This window comes from Plectropomus leopardus, chromosome 16 (assembly GCF_026936395.1).
Source record: "Plectropomus leopardus strain MGB_pleo_1.0 chromosome 16, ASM2693639v1, whole genome shotgun sequence".
Lineage (NCBI taxonomy): Eukaryota > Metazoa > Chordata > Actinopteri > Perciformes > Serranidae > Plectropomus > Plectropomus leopardus.
In genome coordinates this window covers 4751587-4775933 of record NC_142191.1, presented here as the reverse complement: position 1 = coordinate 4775933, position 24347 = coordinate 4751587, and the positions used below count along the sequence as shown (strand labels likewise).

The 24347-nt window shown below is 37.6% G+C and overlaps 1 protein-coding gene across 1 annotated transcript; it reads left to right on the top strand.

Annotated features, from left to right (window-relative positions):
• Nucleotides 1-185: 185 nt before the first annotated feature.
• selenoi (selenoprotein I) lies at nucleotides 186-22968 on the top strand. Its single transcript, XM_088089442.1, has 10 exons — nucleotides 186-389; nucleotides 6057-6125; nucleotides 6594-6702; nucleotides 8142-8216; nucleotides 11460-11722; nucleotides 12595-12703; nucleotides 12784-12832; nucleotides 18192-18372; nucleotides 18503-18682; nucleotides 20757-22968. The coding sequence occupies exons 1-10, from the start codon at nucleotides 333-335 to the stop codon at nucleotides 20862-20864; spliced, it is 1200 nt and encodes a 399-aa protein (XP_087945568.1). The 5' UTR covers nucleotides 186-332; the 3' UTR covers nucleotides 20865-22968.
• Nucleotides 22969-24347: the final 1379 nt, after the last annotated feature.

The following is a 24347-nucleotide window of genomic DNA, read 5'->3' as shown; positions in this document are numbered from 1 at the left end:
ATTCTCTGGTGACACTATGATTAATTAAAATAATGCAAATAATGACCATACTGCAGGATTTCTTTTATATATATTTTTTAAAATATATTTTTATATATTTTTAATTTTTTTCCTTTTTTCGTTACCCTCCAGGCCAGAGGGGGCGGCAGCGAGCTCCGGTCAGCGGGGTGTTTGTAGGAGTGGCCTCCCTCTTCGGCATCACCTCACCCGGCGTGAACGACAGCGTCCAGGCTGGATGGTACTCGGACTCGGCAGCTAACGTTGGGGATTTGCTTTCCAAAACAAAAAAAAAACAAGAGGTTAATCTCGCCGTGGAGCCGGACTGCAGCACCATGGCTCTCTACGAATACGTCACTCAGGACCAGCTCGCGGGCTTCGACAAGTACAAGGTACGTTTGGTGTTAGCGTGCTAGCTGCTAACGTTAGCCACGAGCCGACTGTGTGTTTAGCTGTCACGATCCGCAGGAGCTCCAAGTTAGCCGGAGTACAGTTAGCTGCTGCTCAGATGCTGCTTAGAAAATAAAAGCGAGGTTCAGTGTGGCCGTGTTTCTGCGTGTAGTCAGGGACTGTTCTTTATTTATCAGAGAAGGAGAGGCGAGGCCAGTTTTTGTTTACTTTCCCCGAAACTACAAATGTTGTTCTTTGAGTGTCCGTTAGCAGCATGGGAAAAATGCATGACACTCCCTCCACCCCCAAAATAAAATAATAAAGCCTGTGGTGTTTTATTTTAACTGTCTTAAACTCAGAGCAGCGTCACTTTTCTGATGCTGAATTCAGACACTGTTTACAGGTAATTAAACCTTTATACACTCATAAGTTGGTGCTATTTCTATTAAAAACATTAGAAAAAATGCCAATAATTAACATGACAAGTAATGTTTTACAAACTATAAGATGTTATGAGATCTAGAAAATTAGGGACAAAAGGCTAATTGTTATAATAACATATATAAAATGATATTTCAAATTTATTATAATTTTTCTAGAACTTTTCCAGGTCGTGTCCTTATTAATTTGATAATAATAATGATACTTATACTAATAAGACTATTAATATGAATTATATTACATTTATTTCTTACTAATTTCCCTGTGCTTTTTTACAATTTTTTGCAATGTTTTGAGTCATTTCTTACTTTGTTGTTCATTTGTTGCCTTATACCATGTTTACAATAGATATCAATCCAATTTACCCAGCCTTTAAAGGGTTAATAGTTTAACATTAAGTTAAAGATTATTCACTCGTGTTGAGCATGCATGTTAGTTTTTGCAAATTGTTTATTTTTGGCCAAATTTGAGATGAGATGTAGTATAAAGTGCTTTAGGTGATTAAGCTTAGATGTGTTTTTTGTTTCTTTGGGTTTTCTTCGACAAAAGTGTTCATTAGATAAAGTTTCTGGCTGTGATATTGGTGACTTTTATAGAAAATATGCCTTCTGCAGGTTTGGAAGGTAATCAAAGGTAATCTGCCTAATGCCAAATTTAAACCCAAAAGTCCTTCTCCAGGGCCTACAAAATATTTGACAAATAAAGATATAGAATAAATGATTTGATGAAATATGACTGTGTTTGTTTTTGTTGACAGAAGTATTTCTGACACCTAATGCGTCCGAGGACTGTTGGAAATTAGAAAATCTAACGCTAATTTTCCAGCTTTGATATTTGTTAATTTTGGCAATCAGCAGTAAAATAAATACAAAATACAGACATTTAAAGCAGTATGTCCCTCCATTAAGCCAAACATAAGTCCCTCGCTTCAAAAATATATATATACCCTCCCTCCTCTCATGAATAACAGACAGTCCCTTGAGTAACAACAGTATGATGTGTTCGGGTTTATTTTGATGGTATTTGTTTGCTGCTTTGACCATGATGTTGTTTTTTATGGCGCTGTCCTCACTAACCTCTGATTTCCTCAGTGTTTTTACGCGGTGCATGGACACTCATCTCTAAATACAATGTTGACAATCAGAAATCTGGTAAATAATAACATTTTCACGTCACTTTGCAGTGAGTGTTGGGACAAAATGATCAAGAATAGTAGTTTTGTTTTGAAAGCGACACCCGGAAGTGTCGTTTTTTTGTCGTGTTGAGCTTGACGTTGGTGCAAGTGTGCTAATAGTTAGCTGCTGTGCATTCAGCTGTGTTTGGCTTTGAAATCAGGGTTTACTTTGTGTTTTTTATACATGTTAGAGATCTTCTGTCTTTCTTCTTTTGTGCATAAAAGGTCTTTTCTTTTGACAATATTGAGACCACGAAACAGAAAGTAAAGCAAGTAGCTGCTGTGATGGATAAGTCAGGGGAATCACTCTGATTGAAGATGGGAAACTGCAGCAATAATCGATGAGTGAAAAGTGAAATCATTTCTCTAAGCCACCACAGAACGGTGCTGTGAAGGTTCAGAGCAGTGGCCTGTTTGCTGCGTGACGCTCAAACATGTTGGTGTATGTTAATGTCCGTGAAGTTGAGTGTGGCAGCAGATACAAAGAGCCTGTTGTCCTTCCTGTCACTGCTTTTGGAGGAATGTAGAAAACAGGAGCGGCAGTCGTTAAAGGCGAATCTTTGTTTAAATTTTATTATGAGGGCGATGTAATTTGACACGGGCATATTTGCTGTTTGTAATGGTGATTTTTATTTTTTTTAAACCATTAATTAATTAATTTTAACCTTTTATATCTAATCTCTTTAGTCTTTTATTATAAATCTGTATCCTTAATTATGTTTTATATTTTATTGCTCTGTTGTATGAAGTGTGCTATACAAATAAAGGCGCTGCGTGTTTTAGTTTATGTTCACACTGAAGTTTACAGAAAAGCTGTTTGAGTGATTCTGGTCTAAAGCTTTGTGCCAGGTGTTAAAGGGAAACTTAGGGTTTTTTTCAGTGTATACCCTATTTTCCCATGTTTTTATGACTAATGTAGACAGTAATTTTTTAAATCTGTCCAGTATTAAGTGAAAGGGCTGCAGCCAGCAGCAGCAAAACCGACTGCAATATAACCCCTGTGCACCGTCAATGTACATCAACAAAAAAGTGTTTGTTTTTGCCACTGACAGGCTCAGATTGTTAATCTGTGTCTGACAATTTTTGGAAAGGATCTCTGCAAACATAGACCTTTTTTTAAGATTAAGATCATTTTTGTTAAATCAGAAACAGAACCCACCAGACCCCATTAAAATTAAGAGTAATTTAAGTGTGTATATGGAGCCAGCATATATTAACATCTAAGTGGGTGAATTAAGGGTTAACCTAAACCAAACCAGAGATGGAGATTGTGGAAATAGTTAAGAGAAGAACCAGGACAGTTTTTACGAGTATTATTTGTCAACTTTGAATGAAGTGTGGTGGGTGTGGCAGTAAGGATTTTGGGGATATTTATAGATATTTAAAATAACAATCTGGGCCTGTCTGTGGCAAAAACAAGCACTTTTGAGTTAACGGTGTGCAGTTGCCCCGAGTGTTCACATTGCAGTCTTTTTTGCCGCTGCCGTCTTCAGTATTATCCTCGATACTGGACTATTTTCAAAAATGGTTGTCACCATGATTCACTAAAGGCCTTTTAACACAGAGATTACGGAGATACAGCCTCCACAAAGTCTCCTCTTCATGCCTACTTTGCAATTTTCCACAGAAACAAACAACAGCGGCATCATGCCCGAGGATGAAAATTAAGTTTTTTGTCCAAACTCCAAAATCTACCTGCCACTTCATAGATGACACTTGCTTTTTTTGGCTGCTGAATTTAGCAAATCTAACCGCATATTTTAGCAGCATCTGGCTGGTGGCTGCGGCTTATTTCCAGCCCTGATCATGCTGCTCCAGGGTGTAATTATTAAATTGGTTTCTGCAGAGTTGTGACGGGCGTGACTTTTAAACAACAGTGTCGGCCTCTCGTGTGACATAAAACGCTTTCTAAACAACAACAACAGCATAACATGGTAACAACAATCATCACTGTTGCTATTATATGGGGGCTGATCCCATCATCTGTTTGGAGGTTAAGAAGCTCCCGAATTTCATTGTTTTTCCAATTTGTGGAATTTACGGACGCTGTTCTTCCTCTTTGAGTTAACTGCTGACTGCTGCTAGCTGATTTAGAAATCTCCCGTGGTGGGTTGCATTCATAACATGCTGCCAAAACTCTGTCCCCCAATTTCACATTCGTACTTTATATACAGAAAAACGAGGCGACATAATGATGCAATATTCCCTCCCTGAACAGGCTTGATAGTTTAAAAGTGACCTTACACACCAAAACAGAAAAAGAGGGTCAGTGGTTTCGGTAAAAAATACAGAAGTTACCTTTTAAGACTGTGCAGATTAGTTGTTTATGATACAATATCCGTTATGCACAACTGCCAAGAACAGCAATTTTCATACACTGAGAATATCATTTCATCGTTTTCCTCCAGTTTTCCCCTTTTTTCCCTGAATGACACAAGCGCAGCTCCTTCAGGCTCTCGGTAATTCTGTCTCCTTTGATTACCGTGTGTGAAACTGCTCCCCCGAGCTGTTTATCAGACAAGAGCTTTTTCCAATAATTGCTTTTTAAGTGTCTCTCTCTCTCTCTGTGTTGGCCGCTGTGCCTCGAGCATCGGCGGCTGGAGGAGAGCTGAAGATGACAAATTTCAGCGGATGAATTCTTTGGCGCAGTGTTTGTGTTATAAAGGTGCACGCTGACAAAATGCTTTCATGCTGTCAACCTTCTTCCTGCCTCTCACATCTTTTGTCGCAGTAAATGGAAAGCGTCGTGTTTGCACAAGATGACAGCGTGGATCGTGGTTAGAGTGTGTGTGGTGATGATTAATCACATTCGTTATCTTTTCGATTTGAGGAACATCGTTTTGACATGACACTTTAGCCACAGTGGGCTTTTCAGTGAAGTGTTTAAGTGTTGTCAGTAGGCCTGTAGTCTGTAGTTACTAATTTGGAAAAATCTCGATAATAAATGAGATGATTTAGATTGTGTGTGGGAGTGTGAGTCTGCGTCCTCGGCTCGCTGTTGTAACTGCTTCAGTAAATCTGCAGCAGCAAACGTGTGTGTGTGTGTGTGTGTGTGTGTGTGGTGGTTCGTTTGAACTTCGGAAAGTCTGCTGCACTTGTGACAACACTGCAGTTCAAAATCAATTATTAAACCGCTTGTAGTCACCTGAAAAAGCAGATCCTGGTCCCCTTCCAAGTGAACTAAGAGTGATAGTGAGATTCAATAATTCAGAACTTTGTGCCACCCCGTCCTCAAGGTCTGCGTCTATGGGGGACTCCTGTGTTGTGAGGGGTTCAGGAAGTGACCAACGCCTTGTGAGGGCTTTTTTGCAGGCAGAGATTAAGATACCAAACATATATTTATCAGAGCCCTTCGCCTGAAACATGTCTTAAGAAAAATGTGGAAGTTCGGGCGAGTTAATATTGAGTATGTTTTTAACGCTTCGGGAAATCCTGTCCAGAAAGGTCTAATCTGGACACTCCCAGAAAACATGCCAGTGACTGGCTTCCTGAAACCCACACTGTCTCCAACATTTAGCATCCCCTCCAGTAAAATGTGACCTCTGCTTCAGCATGATAAAAAAAAACGGATAGAGCATTTCCACCCAAACTCACGCTACATATGTGAGTTACTGCATTTCCATTTGAATTTACACACGTCCAGCCAGTCCTCATTTGATGTCATTTTTCTTTTGTGTGTTCTGTAGAGGGAGGTTTCATTATCTTAGGGCCTTTATAAAGTTAACTGTAAAACTGAACATAATACAAAATACTTAAAAAGCAGCTTTACAGGCATCTTACACTGTATCCGCAGCAGCGAGGTTACATTACACGGTCACATGCACACATTTCCATCATGTCTGGATAAAGTATCAGAGACCGGGATCAAGTTTGTGTTGACCTGCATGATGACAGGCCACCAAAATGACCCAGTAAACAAGGTGACGTGAGGCCACGTTGCCTTTTTAAATAGCTCGTAGAGAGATTAGTGAGATAACTCGACTGTGATAAAATGTCACTAAAGAGCTGTTTGTGTTTGTTCATCCTGACCGGTTTGGTTTGTGTGTCTCTGCAGTACAGCGCAGTGGACTCCAATCCCCTGTCTGTCTACGTCATGCACCCCTTCTGGAACTTTGTGGTGAAGGTAAGAAAGACCAGTTGAGCCGCGTACGTGTGTGTGTGTATGTTTGCGTGTGTGTGTGTGTGTATGTTTGCGTGTGTGTGTGTGTGTGTGTGTGCATCATTAATGAGGTTTCCAGCCGTCTGCTGTGATACAGTAACAGACAGCCTAATCCACCACCTCCTCCTGCTCTGTCTGTCACAACACATCAGTCTCTGTGAGGACTTGTCCTGCTCTGAAAAACTTAATTGTCCACAGATGTGGAAATTTACCTTCAGTTTCACCATAAAATACATAAATGCGACCTGATATGTTTTACAAAATTCACATCCCTGTGCTCAAAGCATCTCTGGCCCAGTTATGTAACTGTCCGTAAAATGTGACAACAGTAATTAGTGTTATTTAATCAGTGCTCTGATGAGGAGACTTTGTTTATATGACGAGTTAATGAGTTTCTGTCTTTATTGTCTCTGTTCATCTTTGTCTCAACAGTTTCTACCGACGTGGTTGGCTCCAAACCTCATTACATTTACAGGCTTTATGTTCCTTGTGTTGAATTTCCTCATGTTGGCCTTCTACGACTTTGACTTCACTGCCTCTGGTACGTCCTCTACACTATTTTTATTGCCTAATTTCTGTTTGAGTAGTGCATGAGGGAGTGTTGTTGAGTTTATTTCGCCCTGAATGAGACTCACCCCACCTCCTGAAGGTAGAAATAACTAGAGGCATACACGATGGCAAGTTTGTTTATTAAAGTCAAAGTCCATCACTTACTGACACGAGTGCTCATGGAGGCTCAAGGTAATTACTAACCCTTTACACCCCTACTCACACACACACACACACACACACACAGATACTGCTGTAAACATGTACAACAAGATCTGTAAAGAATCTCGCTCTGTCGCTCTGTATCTCATTTAAAGACTTGATGTTTTCATAAACAAGCACAGACCACCAGAGACCGCTGCATGTCCCACTAACGTCTCTATTGTTGTTTATTATTTGTCTCCATCGTTTCTTTCCCACCCGTACAATATGAAACGCCCAAAGATGCCGTAAAAAAATGCTTTTATTTGGTTGGGAACCAACGTTTCAGGTTCCGAACAGTTAATTTTTACTCCACATGATCCCAGTTATGTGTGCGAACCAGAACAGAAGTGGCTCCATGTTGCTGGAGAGAAAATAATTGATTTGTTGGTGTTTTCCTTTCGATTTTAGATGACATTATTTTTAACCAGCCTCTCAGGAAATTTGTGCAAAGTGAAAGTTAATCTGTTTAAGGGCGATTCAAACCAAGAACGACAACAACAACCATGATGACAACGCTGTCAGCATCCGCACAGATGAACGATGACTTCATGCAAACTGTCGTAAAGCCCTCTCTGTGTGCTCCAGCTGTCTGCAGCTTAAGAAAATCAATATATTGATCACTGCTGTACGTCACGTGTCCTGATCTCTTTAAATATTAATAATATTAATAATAAACACTAACCGCTGATTATGAGGATGAGCCCAGTTGTCTCAGATGTCTTACGTCTTAGCGTCTTTATAAATTAAGATCACGCGGGGGTGCGTCGTTCTTTTGAACCCTGATGACGAATCTGATTCGATTTCTATTGTTTCTGTCTTTCATCAAATTGAAAGTGATCTAAACGATATAGTTCACCACTGTTGTTGTTATAGTCGTGATACAGCCATCCATTACAGTATTTATTTTAACAATATAACTCCACTAACATCTGTACTATTCCTCTATTCTACCTTTTATACATACATTTTGTGTTCTTTATGTTCTATTTTTCTATATTTATATTTTTAAATTGCTTTTATATTTTTATCTTATGTCTTACACTATTTAAGTTCAACGTTTTATTCTTCCTTTATGTTAACTGTTTTGCACCAAAACTCAGAGTCAAATTCCTTGTATATGTAAATGTACTTAAAACTGGATTCTGGTTCTGATTGTTGCAGTTCTCGGTTTTCTTGTTTTGTTTTGTTTTTTTTAGATTATAATTTTGCTTCATATTTGTGTCTCAGCTGCAGGACATGAACACGTGCCTAGTTGGGTCTGGGTTGCTGCAGGGATCTTCAACTTCTTGGCCTACACGCTCGGTGAGTCCTGACCCCTGCAGCCTGCGTGTGTTGTTCTTCTTTGACTCTTCGGAGGTGCAGGGGCAAATTTTTCCTAAATGTATTCTGTACAGTGACTCTTAAAAACCCGTCACACTCCATACATAACCAGTGCGAGGGCGTTTGCAGGATAAAATCACACGCGTTCTGCTAAAATCTACTGCGTGTGATATCCTGGAGGTTTAAATATGTTTAATTCTGTTTCGCCACATTTCCTTTGATAAATAACTGACTGTGTTATGAGCGATATACAACCCGCATTTTGCATCAGGAAGCAACTATTGCCAAAATAAACAAATGCCCACAGATTCTTAAAGGCTTAAAATGCATTGAATTCATTCATCTAAAAATAAGGCCTTAATTGGTATTAAATTAACTTGAATTAGTCTTTCAAAAGTGTTAAAAATGCTTAGTCATGTAAAGCAGGATTTTTTTTATTCGTTTTATTCTGACATTGCAATAGTTGATAACATCTGTTTTTTGTTAAATAAATAATTTTCTTACACTTTTCATGATGAGAATCCAAGCAGTGGAATCTCACGTGTGATTTCGAAACATAAAATCACTTAAAAATTGTCCAGAAATAACAAATATTTCCCACTTCTGTTAGTAAACCAAATAGATGTCTATGATAATATATGCTCATTGTCTTCCATGTGTGCCGCTCTAAAAAAGGACTGTTTTTCAACATCTGATGTAAATTATCTTACTTTTTTAAGTTTTATGTTATAATAAACATTGGGCAAAATAAATTATAAATGAATTTTGGTTATGAGAAAACTGGTCTTAATTCAGAATGGCATTAAAAAAGTCTTAAATCTACCTTACCTTAAGCAGCAGGAACCCTGATATCGGTTTGACAAGATGAAAAAAAATACGCCACACACATATTTAAGACTGAGGTTTAACAGTCAAAGCACCAAAAATAAAATCAGCCATGTTTTTAGCATGCAGCCTGAAGTCCCGTTAGACAAAATATCGAGAACAAAGAATACTTTTCAAGACATTTGAGCTTTTACTAAAAGTTTTAAGATAATTTGCCAGACGTGTCTTATATCTTTGATATGCCAGTTTTCTTTGTCTCTTGTCTGTCTGTCTACTTTTTGAGGATCATCTTTGTACATTTTGAAACTATTCCAGACGCCTGGTTTTTTCGCCATCGTGCTCAAACTTTCCTAATGACAAACCTCGCTGAGTTTAAATGTCTGAGAATAATTAGTGTTGATGCTTCATGAATTCTACTTCAGCTGTTAAACTGCTCATTCAGTGACCACATGCTTTTTTGCTTGTTTGTTTTATTCATTTTTGTGTTTTTTTTTTAAATTAAGTGATCTGATAACAGTGCGGTTGCTAAACAACAACTTATGTTTGAGTGCCTTTGAGCAAAAAATGACAAACCGGTAATGTGGAATATGAAAGCATAACATTCGCAGCATCCTGAAACGCCCCGGGTGACTCATAACTGTAACAAATACGCGACCGAATCAGGCTGAAAGAAAACGCCGCAGCTTAGGACAAAGAAAAAGATACTGGAGTGACTGTTGTTTAAAAAGAAACAGTCCGGACTCTATTTAAATAAAGATTGATTTAAGAACTGTTAAACAAATTTAATTCAAAATAAACTCACAAGAGCCGAACGGTTCACGTGTCCACTTTTCCAGCAGCCTGGTTGATAAGCTGATGATGAAGCTGAAATGATCGTTGATTTAAATGGAGTTAACTGTGTGTGGCAATCATGATTTCAGGGCTGATTCTGGTTAAACATAAAGAGGCTCACTTTTTAACCCTTTGAAACCTGGAGTGACATCACTTTTCTTGTGCTGCTTTCAGACGCCTTTCACAAGAATATAACCCTTAAAACCTGAGAAAATTGTTGCAATTTCTTTTAAAAACATGGGAAAGTAAAGCAACGAGAAACCTGTGATCGCAGGAAATCAGTAGAATTAGATTTTTTTTTATAGAGAAATTTTATAGAGAGAGAAAAATGTCTAGGGAAAAAAGCTAGGGAAAACTTTATTTATAATGACCATAATTACATATTTAAAATTATGTTGCCAACTTGTAATTTTAAGCACTTTTTGCAGATCATTTTCTCACTTTTTATTTATCTGTTTGTCTATCTTTCTATTTATTTATTAATCTCATTTTCAGGTATTTTTCATGTACTTTTCACTATTTTTTTATTTGGTTAATTCTTGGGTGGTTTTGAAAGACATCATACCAATTTGATCAGGTTTCAAGGGGTTAACAAAAAGGTCTGTCTTTTTAGGGATCTTTTTTAATGTTGTCAGACACCTATAAAGAGAATCGGAGAAAAACAAGAACTTTCAGTCCATGGAAATGCACCATGTGAACATGCCATTAGTGGTTACATTGCAGCCTGTGTTGCCGGCTGCATAAATACTGGATCAGTTTTTTTAAATAATATTGTTTTCATTAGTCTCTTAGTCGTAAAAACATGGGAAAATAGAGTCCAGGTTAAAATATACAATAGATTTCTATTAAAGAGATAGTAATTTGCAAGATACCATTAAGAGTGTGCCACACCCCGCTTACTCTCATCCCAGTCCTCGAGGCAAGATTAGTCGTTATAACAAGTAATATTAATTAATTAATTAATACCAGGGAGGTGAAACAGTGCACGCGATAAATGCTCGGACATGTGTTGTAAATTCTCAAAAATTAGGAGCTCCTGAATAATACCTCTCGCTAGAAAACACACTTTGAGTTTCGTTTCCGTGTGACATTCTCATTTGTAGCGCTGCTTCGCAAATAATTTATCAAATCTTCAGTGCTCAAAATAAATATAATAGAAGCACCAGAGGGGTGAAACGAATTTGATCTTTCATACTCGCTGAAAGTGCCAGAGACACACAGATACCATCAGATTTTCCCTGGGCCGTTTGGTCGCCAAATAAATAGATTTATTTTACTGTCAGATTCCTCTTCTGTTTGTGTGGAACATGAACTCTGTGAACCAGACTCACCAAAGTCACTTTAAAATCCTGCAGACCATTTTGTGAACCATTAAGATACAAATATGTTCCTTGTGGCGTCTCTCATGAGCGCGTGTTCGCAGATGACTTCAATGTGTGGATGCAAGTAGATGAGATGCTGTGACAGGGAATTCAGAAAATGTGAGACGTGAAAAAGTTTGTATATTTATGTTCTCATAAGTTTGTTCTGTGTATGATGAGTCGTCTTTTTTGTTTTTGTCTTGTTTAGATGGTGTTGACGGTAAACAGGCTCGTCGCACCAACTCCTCCACGCCACTAGGGGAGCTCTTTGACCACGGCCTGGACAGTTGGGCCTGCATCTTCTTCGTGGCCACCGTCTACTCCATATTTGGGCGTGGGGAAAGCGGTGTGGGCGTGGCCACACTGTACTACATCCTGTGGGTGGTGCTGTTCTCATTCATTCTGTCCCACTGGGAGAAATACAACACCGGCATCTTGTTCCTGCCATGGGGGTACGACATCAGCCAAGTGGTAAGCACGCACACACACACACACACACACACACACACACACACACACACACACAGAGGTTAGCGAGGGGTTACTAACTTAACATACCAACCTTGTAATGACTGTATTGCTGAATCCAACTGTCCATCCTTGTGGATTTTAGTCGTATGTACTGTGATATGTTGGCTTTCATCTAGGGCGACGCGTCGACGTAATCGACATAATCGATTATGTAAATACGTAGATTTTCCAGCGTGAGCGTGCTTGTCGGGAGCATCTCAGCTGCAGCACATCTAGAGAAACGGTGGCTTGCTGTTTTTTTTTTTACACACAACGTGCGCGTTTGACAGTGAAATGATATATTAATGATACTGCCACAGAGATGAGGAAATACGAAGATGTTTTACTCCAACTTCCCTGCCTCCCTTTCAAAACAAAAGCCGTCTGACTGTGTCTCTGTGGACAGAATCCCATCAGTTGCTGATACAATGCATTTTATTTTGAAACATTTACAGAACCAGTCAGTCAGCTGTGCAGGAGCTTGTATAACTTCATAAATGAGTTTGTCGTGGTGGAATTTGTGCTTATTAATATGAAAATACAGCAGGCAGCGATGCAGCAGCAGCACGATTTAAATTCAAAGTACAGGCTTTTATTGTGACAGAACAAAATGAACGCACTGAACACGACTCCAAATGAACGCACCATAATTAAACCTGTTAAGTCCAGTGATGTCTGCACCCCGAGCGGACTCTCTTGAAGTCCACAGAAGGTCCGCTCGAGGCCCGTTGTGGACTGGACTGGACAGCCCTCAGCAGTTGCAGACTTCCCGTGAACAAATCTGAAGTCCAGAGATTTGGATTCAGCCTGAGTCTCGTCTCATCTCCTTCCAGACCATATCTCTGGTTTATTTGGTCACTGCTGTGGTCGGCGTGGAAACGTGGTACCAGCCAGTCCTGTGGCACTTCCTCTACAGAGACCTTTTCACCTTTATGATCGTCGGTGAGCTGCGATTGGTTACTCTGAAAACATTATTTCTCTGGTTTCTGCAGCTACAATAATTCATGTCTTTTGATTTTCAGCTTGTTCGTTCACTGTGACCTTACCCATGAGCCTCTACAACGTCCTGAAGTAAGTCAACTTTTTATTCGGGTTTTATTCATATTTGCCAGCCATAGCCTCCCGTTTTTCATTGCCCTCTCCAGGTTTCTTCCCGGTGTCTCATTTCTCCTGATTAATGACACAAAAAAGCCAGCAGTCATAATTCTGAGAATTATGAGGTTTATTTCTGTGTAACATGTACACCGCCTTTAAATTGGAGCGTTCATAGTATAGCATGTCAGTTTTTTTATTTTAAAAAACATAAGTATAGTTTGTCATTAAAAAATCTAAATTTATATCTTTAAATTTTTCTAAAAATTGTCATAACGAAGCATGTCACAAAAAAAGAAAATGTTGAAGTATAGCATGCCATAAAAAGGCTATAAAGATGCCATAGTATAGCATGTTATAAAAATGTTGCAAAAATGTCATGGTATACCTCGTCATAAAAATATTCTAAAATTTGTAAGTAAAGATATCTAACCATAAAATGACTTTAGTTAAAATTAAAGTCACCTATTAGAATATTAGTTGAGTAAAAGTATTAAAATACCTGATATTTACTGAACTTAAGAATTGAAATTATTTATTTTTCTAATTAAAAGTACGCATAAAAGGTAGTAATGAAAAAAGGCAAGTGGTCAAACTTCTGAGAATTATGACGTTAATTTCTTTGTAACATATACATCACCTTTAAACTGGAGCATTCATTGTACTTAAAGAAAAACAAGGTCTCCTTCACAACTTAATACTTCACGTATTTCAGCTAGCTCTGTCATGAAAGGTTTTTAAACATTTTCACAGCATAGCATGTCAAAAAACAACAAAAAGAAAACAAACATCACAGTACAGTTTTCCTAATATAGCATGTCACTAAGATTTTCTAAAAATTGTTATAGTAAAGCATATCACAAAAAAATATCAAAATAAAAAAAGTATAGCATGCCATAAAAATGTTGCATGTTATAAAAAAGTCCCAAAAACAGTATCTTATAAAAATATTCTAGATTTTTATAATTAAGTAAGATGTCACCAGAGCATGACTTTGGTTACTGTACTTAAGTATCAAAAGTAATTTTTATATTAAATGTAATTAAGTATTCAAATTAAAAGTACAATTAAAAGGTAGTCAATCAAACTTCTTAGGATTATGATATGATAAAATACTTGGCAGGCGATTCAAAATTTGACCTCAATAAGGACTCAGCTATGAAGTCTTCCCCTCCTCTAGAGGACCGGCCACTATCAGTGACCACAGCAGATGTGAGAAAAGTCCTGCTGAGAGTGAATATAAACGAGTCCGCAGGCCCCAACAACGTTCCTGGACGTGTACTAAAAACTTGTACTGATCACTTTGTTAATGTTATAACTGTCATTTTTAACATCTCACTCTCACAAGAGACTGTTCCCTCCTGCCTCAAGACAGCTACCATCATCCCTGTACCTAAAAAGTCTGCTGTGTCTAGTCTTAATGACTAATGCCCTATGGCTCTTACTCCCATCCTGATGAAGTGCTTTGAGAAACTGGTTCTCTAGCACATCAAAGACAACATCCCTGCCAGCCTGGACCCTCACCAGTATGCTTTCAAAGCCAAAAGATCCACAGGAGATGCCATATCTACTGCTCTTCGCTCACCTGGAGCATCAGGATGCTGTTTGTCGACTTCAGCACAATCTTTCCCATGAAGCTCATCGGAAAAAATTATACTCTGGGCTTTAGTACAACACTCTGCAACTGGATACTGGACTTCCTCGCATGCAGACCCCAGACAGTCCGGATTGGCAGTCTGACCTCCTCTACATTAGTGCTCAACACCGGAGCCCCCCAGGGCTGTGTGCTCGGCCCCCTCCTGTTCACACTGTACACCCATGACTGCACTCCCAGACATCAGGAGAACGCTATTGTGAAGTATGCAGACGACACCACCATCATCGGCCGTATTACAAACAACGATGAGAGTTCATACCGGGAGGAAATCAACAATCCTGCAGAGTGGTGCACAGAGAACAACCTACTGCTCAACATCAGCAAAACCAAGGAGCTGATTGTTGATTTTAGAAAGAAGAAGGCAAAGACACACACTCCTGTCTACATCAGTGGAGCAGGTGAACAGCTATAGGTTCCTTTGAATTACTATCCCTGAGAACCTGTCTTAGACATCACACATCACCACCCAGGTTAAAGAAACACAGAAAAGGCTCTACTTCCAACGGAAACTTAGAAAGGCTAAATTATAGAGCAAGATCCTGGTTAACTTCTACAGAGGAGCAATAGAAAGCAGACTGACTGGAAACATCACAAACTGGGATGGCTCACACACGGCCCAGGACAGGAAGCTCTACAGCGGGTGATTAAAACTGCAGAGGACATCACAGGTTCCCATCTACAGAGCATCAGTGACCTCGGTGAAGTGAGGTCTCTGCTCAGAGCCCAAAGGATACTGAAAGACAGCAGCCACCCCAGCCTCAGTCTGTTCACCCTGCTGACATCTGGAAAAACATACAGAAGTATCTGCTGCTGAACCACCAGACTACAGAGCAGCTTCTTTCCCTTTCTTTTTCCAGGTCCTCCTTCGACGGCAAGAAGATGTAGCAGGATTTAGGATCAACTTCAGTTTCATTTCTTCTTAAACCACTTTGAAGAAAAATAACAATAAATCTACCTTGTACCTTGTACCTTGTATCTTGTTTACTTCTTTGTAACGTGTATGCCACCTTTAAATTGGAGCGTTCGTTGCACTGAAAGAAAAACAAGGTTTTCTTCACAACTTAAAGGGCCAATTTCAACCAGCTGTGTCAAGAAAAGTTTCTAAAAATTGTCGTAGTATAGCTTGTCACAAAAATATTGTCAAAGTATATTATACAACAGTTGGTTCCAACTAAGCAATTTGACTGGAAGATAATCACAGCCGTGTTTATATACAAGCACAAAATCACTCCCTCTCATAGGATATTGCTTAAGCATGTTATAAAAATGTTTATTAAAAAAAGCATAGTATAGCATGTCTTTAAAAAAAAGTTTCTAAAAATATGTTACCAGAAAATGACTTTGGTCAAAGTTAAACTCACCTATTAGAATATTACTTGAGTAAATGTCTTAAAATACCTGATATTTATTGTATTTTACTCTTTATTTCTTTGTAAATGTACACCACCTTTACACATGAGCGTCCATTATACTTTAAGAAAAACAGCTTAATATTTCACCAGTTTTAACCAGCTTTGTCATGAAACGTTTTTAAAAATTGTCATAGTATAGCTTGTCATGAATATGTTTTAAATTTTGTCCTATTAAAGCACTACATTAAAATTTAAAAAAAAAAGAAAAGGTCATAAAAAATGTTATATAATAGCATGTTGTAAAAATGTTCCAAAAACGTTATAATATAGCATGTCATAAAATATTCTAAAAATATGTTACCAGAAAATGACTTTGGTTAAAGTTAAACTTAACTATTAGAATAGTACTTGAGTAAAATACCTGATATTACTGTATTTTACTCTTTATTTCTTTGTAAATGTACAAAACCTTGACATTTGAGTATTCATTGCACTTTAAGAAAAACAAGGTCTTCTTCACAACTTAGTATTTCACCAGTTTTAACCAGCTTTGCCATGAAATGTTTTTAAAAATTGTCATCGTATAGCTTGGCATAAAAATGTTTTAAATTTTGTCCTAATAAAGTAGGATATAAATTTTTTTTTTTAAAAAAAACGTCATCGTATAGCATGTCACAAAAATTTTCTAAAAATATGTTACCAGAAACTAACTTTGGTCAAAGTTAAAATCACCTATTAGAATATTATTTGAGTAAATGTCTTAAAATACCTGATATTTATTGTATTTTACTCTTTATTTCTTTGTAAATGTTCACCACCTTTAAATAGGAGCGTTCAGTATACTTTAAGAAAAACAACTTAATATTTCACCAGTTTTAACCAGCTTTGTCATGAAACGTTTTTAAAAATTGTCATAGTATAGCTTGTCATAAAAATGTTTTAAATTTTGTCCTAATAAAGTGGGATATAAAGATTTTCTAAAATTATTATAGTTAAGTATGTTTTTAAAAAAAAAGTCGTAGTGTAGCATGTCACAAAAATTTTCTAAGAATATGTTACCAGAAAATGACTTTGGTGGAAGTTAAACTCACCTATTAGAATAGTACTTGAGTAAATGTCTTAAAATACCTGATATTACTGTATTTTACTCTTTATTTCTTTGTAAATGTACACCACCTTGACATTGGAGCGTTCATTGCACTTAATACTTCACCAATTTCAACCAGCTTTGTCATGAAACGTTTTTAAAAAAATGTCACGGTATAGTTTGTCAAAAAAAAGTTCAAAAGTTTGTCCTAATATAGCATGTAATTAAAATTTTCTAAAACATTGTTATAGTAAAGCATGTCGCAAAAACATATATAAAAATGTCATAGCATGCCATAAAAAAAGTTATAAAAATGTTACATAAGTGCATGTTGTAAAAATGTTCCAAAAACAGTATTTCATAAAAATGTTCTAACTTTTGAAAATTAAGTAAAATATGTTACCAGAGCATGACTTTCGTCGAAGATAACTCGCCTATTAGAATATTACTGGAGTAAATGTCTTAAAATACCTGATATTTACTGTATTTTACCCTTTATTTCTTTGTAAATGTACACCACCTTTACATTTGAGCATTCATTGCAAAAACAAGGTCTTCTTCACAGCTTAATATTTCACCAGTTTTAACCAGCTTTGTCATGAAACGTTTTTAAAAATTGTCATAGTATAGCTTGTCATAAAAATGTTTTAAATTTTGTCCTAATAAAGTGGGATATAAAAAAAAATCTAAAATTATTATGGTTAAGCATGTTTAAAATTTTTTTTAAAAAAGTCGTAGTGTAGCATGTCACAAAAATTTTTTCTAAAAATTTGTTACCAGAAAATGACTTTGGTCGAAGTTAAACTCACCTATTAGAATAGTACTTGAGTAAATGTCTTAAAATACCTGATATTTACTGTACTTAAGTATCAAAAATGTTTTTTTAATGATATATAATTACATACTTAAAAGTACAAGTAAAAAGTAGTAATGAAAAAAGCAAGCAGTCTGAATTCAGAGAATTATGACATTTATTCTGTAACACTGTATGTAAACAGCCCTTAAATCATGGCGTTCATTGCACTATAAGAAAAACAAGGTCTTCTTACATCTTAAAGGGACACTTAGCTGGTTTCAACCAGCTGTTTCTTCGTGGGAGGATCCCTAGATCCTCGCTTTGATTTAAAAATCCTCCCTATTTTGGAGAATTCAAGGTTGGCAGGGATGCTTTTTTTAAAATACTGATGTATTATTGATAAGTGCGACGGCGCTCTGAACTCTTCACCCTGTGTGGTTTTGCAGAGCTCACCGCAGTAACACTCTGAAGCACAGCAGCCTGTACGAAGCCTTCCTGCCCTTCCTCTCGCCCGTCCTCCTCTTCATCCTGTCCACCATTTGGGTGGTCTTCTCTCCATCCAACATCCTCGAGCTGCAGCCCAGGATCTTCTACCTCATGGTGGGGACAGCTTTCGCGAATGTCACGGTGAGTGTCTGCTAATGCACACACACATTTACCGCCACCTTTGTTCTTTTGCTTCTGACAACACAATACACGAAAGTCTGAATACGCGCGTTGATGTACGTTTATTCACGTCTGAGTGATTATCTTGCAGTGTAAGCTGATTGTGTGTCAGATGAGTAACACACGTTGCCAGGCGCTGAGCTGGCTGTTGCTACCCATGACGCCCGTGGTGTTGTTGGCGGTTTCTGGGGTGGTGGCCAATGAAACCCTGCTGCTGTGTCTGTGGACCGCCGCTGTCATGTTGGCACACATACATTACGGCGTTTCAGTGGTAAGGCTGCACACACACACACATTCTCTGTTAGAATGAGAAAAAAGTCACGTCAGCAAATGTAACGTTTTCTGCTTTTTAAAGTACGTAAACATCAGTTATTTTTTAACATTTTGAGAACATTAGATAACAAATTATAACTGTTATTTTATGCCTGGCTACGACATAATGGAGACATTAGGTTTTCGGGTGGTACGTCCTTCTGAGTTTTGCTATTTAGGACATCATGCTATACAATGACGGTTTTATACATTTTTTGGGTGACATACTAAGATAAGACTTTTATTTGACCACATACTATGACTTTTTATGCTGCTTTGGAAAACATATTATACTAAGACTATTTTTGTGCTATTTTGGACAACATATTACACTATGACTTGTTTTTTGACCAACATATTATACTATGATGGTTTTATGCAATTTTGGATGTCATACTGTTGTATGACTTTTTTATGAGTTTTTGAACGACATAGCAAAATTTAATATTTATGCTATTTTAGACAACTATAATATGACTTTCAAGCAATTTTGAACAACATACTATATTATGACATACGATACAGTGCTTTTTTATGCTGTTTTGGACAACAAAGTTGACTTTCACGCAAATTTGCATGACATGATTTGATAAAACAATTTTAAAAGACATGGTGTACTACGATTTCTTAAAGCTGTTTTGGACAACATACTGTAATATGACCTTTTTATGATATTGTGACTGACAGTAAACTTTGGCTTTTTAATGCTGTTTTGGACGACATACTACACTATGACGTTTTGGTGGCATTTTGGAGGACATGCTGTACTATGACATTTTAATGCTATTTTGGACGACATCCTATAGTATGTCGTTTTGGTGATATTTTGGACCATTTTGCACAATTTGGTCGACATTCTATACTGTGACGTTTTTGTGAGATTTTGGAGGACATGCTGTTATGTGACGAATTTTGTTGACGTGCTATACTATGACTTTTTTATGCTATTTTGGACAACATACGATAGTATGACATTTTAGTGAGATTTTGGTTGACGAACTGTACTATGATTTCTTTGTGACATTTAGACGACATACTATAGTATGATGTTTTGGTGACATTTTGGACAACATACTATCCTAAGACTTTTTTATGCTATTTTGGATGACATGCTATACAATGATGTTTTGGTGAGACTTCAAAGGACATGCTGTACTACTACATGCCATACTATGATGTGTCTGTATTTTCTTTATGTGTTTTTCAGCCCGTTTTTGGACGTTTTTTTCAACATGCTATATTACAGTGTTTTTGGCGGTTTTTGCAACATTCTGTGCTATGACGTATCTCAGCGTGCTATTTTATGTGGTTTTCAGCTGTTGCTTGGACATATTTTGACATTTTCGCCATGCTATATTGTGGCATTTTCTTGTGTTTTTCCAACATGCTATACTACGGTGTTATTGGCAGTTTTTGTAACATTCTATGCTGTGACGTCTCTCTGCATGCTATTTTATTTGTTTTTTGACCTTTTTTTTAAGTCATATTTTGACATTTTTCAACATATTATAGTATGACATTTTCTGTCTATTTTTGACGACTACCACATTTTCGTGCTATTTTGGAGGACATGCTATAGTATGATTTCTTCCTGCTATTTTAGATGACATGCTATACTGAGACATTTTGGACAACACGCTGTGACGTTTTGATGAAATTTTGGTCGACATACGAAACTATTGAGGGTTTTTTGCACCATTTTGTACGACATACTTCACACTGACTTTTTCACTCAGTTTTAAAGGATGTATTATACTATGATTTTTTAATGACATTTTGGAAGACAAACTTTAGTCTGACTTTTTAATTATATTTGATGATAATTACTATGACTGTTTTCTGTCATTTTTGACGACTTTTTTTGTGATACTAAAAATTTCAGTAGCATAGTTAGCATTTAAAAACGTTTTTTCTATAGTACAGCACATCAATATTTATTTCTGATAAAAGATATAGTAAAGCGTAACATTTATAGGACTTGCTGTACTTGAACCATTTTTTTAAGTGAAACCAATGGTATTTTCCACTGCTAGGTACAACAGCTCAGCAACCACTTTAACATCTTGGCCTTCTCGCTGAAGAAGCCCAACAGTGACTGACAGGAGGAGGAACGAATCGGCTTGAAAGAAGCGGAGGTTTAGGCTCCTCCGCTTATCGACACTTCACTCTCATCACCACGGAAACCACATCCCCACCCCTCCATCCATGAGGACACTGCAAGTGGAATGGACGATAGCCCTCTTCTACACTGTCTCCAACACACACACACACACACACACACACACACACACACACACACTCATATTCCTAACCACCCAACCAACTAACCTCTGGTCCCTGCGATGGGGCGGGCACAGGGGCTCTGGCTTCCGTCATTGGTGATTGGCTAACTTGGTTGAGCCAATGAGGTGCAATTGTTTCCTACGGAAATGTGCTTCAGTCATGAGGACAGGAGCCCTGCAAACACACAGATACATGTACATACATCGCTCTGCTTTCGTGCAGATAATTTATATCTCATGGCAGGTATTTAAAACACAAACACAGCCACAAACACACAGTTACACTCAAATAGTATTATGAATGTATAATATGCCTTTGGGAAACGCCATTTAAGTTTTATTATATGAACAGGAATGCCTCGAATAGTGATGTTTCAAATTTGACCAAACCTCTAGATAGTGGCCGCACATCCACAGCTGTGTCCAGCGTTTAAAGGTTGTCAGTTCTTTTCTTTTTTTTTAAATCATGGGATGTTTTTCAGTTGTAAATCCCAGTGATATATGTTAATAGCTATATATATACTGTATGTGTTAAAGGGGTTTGGGGCATTTTGTTTTCAAACTGAAAAGAAAGATTAAAAAAAGATGATTACTCCTGTAAAACATTGTATAAATTTCCCTCTAATTAATTCCACAGTCTGCTCTGTGATGACTGATATCATGAGTGAACAGAGTTGTGTTTTGACTAACCAGGGCGGGAACTGACCAGGGTCACCTCGGACCTTTTGAACTCTACTAACCTTCCACTTGGACCTCTGACAGAGCACTGGCTCTCCCTACCCTCTGAGGTGTTGTGTCTTCATGCTGATTCGTTCTGGGTTTTTTTCTTGTTTTGTTTTTTACTTCTTTTGTTTTTATATACATGTAGTATACTGTTAATCTGCTGCCATGGCAATGCTTTGTGGTTTAGTGGCGCAGAGCTTGAATGAAGAGTGCGTTCAAAAACCGTTAACGGAGCGGACTCACTCTGAGGAAACAAGCCGTCGCACAGGACACCGCAAACGCCGCAACACCGCCTGGCCTCACAGAGGTATTATCACACCTTTTCTACTGTCTGTCAGAGAACTTGTGGATTGTTTTTCTTTTTCAGTCTGTTAAACACTGTTTGTCTGTGTGATCAAAAAATGTATAAATGGTGAAAGTGCATATTGAGTCGTGGCTGCAGACTGGACTTCTTATCCGATTGGTTTTCACTGCCGACAGGGCTTACCGATCATCTGTGTCCCCTCTCACTGCAAAAAAACTGTCAATTTTTCATGTTACGACAGCGTTTATGTGTCTGTAGTTGGGAGGAAATACCTTTGTCTGGTTGAAAAGTGACTGGTCTTGTCCATCTGCAAGGACTTTCCAAGATCTCCAGTATCTGTTGACATAGGATAGAAAAAATATTATATTTCATGTCTCATTTAGAATTATCAGTTAAAAAACAGACGTAAATGAAGGAAGTCAACTGTGGTTTGGGAGAATCAAAACTGGGAGTTCTGTCTATTTGTTAAGTGAAGTCAGTATTAATCATCTCATTTACAGCTAAAGGGTGATGATACTTTAAAAGGTACACTGTGGTTGAAAAAAAAATGTACTTAAGGCTTCATTTTACATCTGAAGTACAGAACTTTTGTTTTCATTGTTTAGCTACAGTGAACATTTAGACCACAGACACAACCCTCATGACTGTGATATCAATCTAAAACTCTACTGCCTTCATACCCAGCACCAACTGGACAAAGCTAAATCAAAGTCAAAAGCACACAGATATTTGTATTTTGATTGGCCCCACAGCTGTGACTTTGGAGATGTAGATTGTAGTGATGTGAGAACAACTGTGACTGAGGTTACACCACCAAAACCTGGTGGAAACGTGCACTGTCTGGTTATATGCAGATCCATCTGTACAAGTCTGTTGATGTTTAGCTGCACACCGTGTGTCTGTGTGGATATCTGTGTAAATACATACTGGGATTTTTTTCGTTTCCGTTTTATGAACTACAAATGGGATTGTTATCCAATAGGCCGATTTCTGCAACCGCTGTTCCGGTAGCTGTTTCTCGATCTGGCAGAGTTTTTATTTTGTTCGAATTCTGCACTTAATTGTATAGCACGATGGGACATGTTATGGTATACAGTGGTGAACAAAACATTTAAAAAACGGCCAGGAACTCCATAAAGTAGCATGTGGAAAAAATGACCAAAGGAGCAACGCTATACTATGGTGAAAAACACACATGTCCAAAAGTAAGCTGAAAATCACTTAGTATGGCATGTAAAGGCATATTATAACAGACCTCTACATGCTATTCTAAGTGGTTTTCAGCTGTTTTTGGGACGTGTCAAATTTAGACTTTTTCACCATACTATAGCCTTGCTTCTTGGTCATTTTTTCGACATGCTATTTTATTGGATTTCTGGACATTTTGGGGTGTTTTTTCACTACTGTATGCTATAACATACCTCTACATGTTATGCTAAGTGGTTTTCAGCAATTTTTGGGACGTGTCAAATTTCGACATTTTTGCTATACTATAGCCTTGCTTCTTTGGTCATTTTTTCGACATGCTATTTTATTGGGTTTCTGGCTGTTTTTGGATGTTTTTTTCACCACTGTATAATATAACATGCTTCTACATGCTATGCTAAGTGGTTTTCAGCTGTTTTTGGGACGTGTCAAATTTCGACATTTTTGCCATACTATAGCCTTGCTTCTTTGGTCATTTTTTCGACATGCTATTTTATGTGGTTTCTGGACATTTTTGGAAGTTTTTTCTCACAACTATATATTATAACAGGCCTCTAAATACTATTCTAAGTGGTTTTCAGCTGTTTTTGGGACGTGTCAAATTTCGACATTTTTGCCATACTATAGCCTTGCATCTTTGGTCATTTTTTCGACATGCTATTTTATTGGATTTCTGGACATTTTGGGGTGTTTTTTCACTACTGTATGCTATAACATACCTCTACATGTTATGCTAAGTGGTTTTCAGCAATTTTTGGGACGTGTCAAATTTCGACATTTTTGCCATACTATAGCCTTGCTTCTTTGGTCATTTTTTCGACATGCTATTTTATTGGGTTTCTGGCTGTTTTTGGATGTTTTTTTCACCACTGTATAATATAACATGCTTCTACATGCTATGCTAAGTGGTTTTCAGCTGTTTTTGGGACGTGTCAAATTTCGACATTTTTGCCATACTATAGCCTTGCTTCTTTGGTCATTTTTTCAACATGCTATTTTATGTGGTTTCTGGCTGTTTTGGATATTTTTTCACAACTGTATATTATAACATGCCTCTACATGCTATGCTAAGTGGTTTTCAGCTGTTTTTGGGATGTGTCAAATTTCAC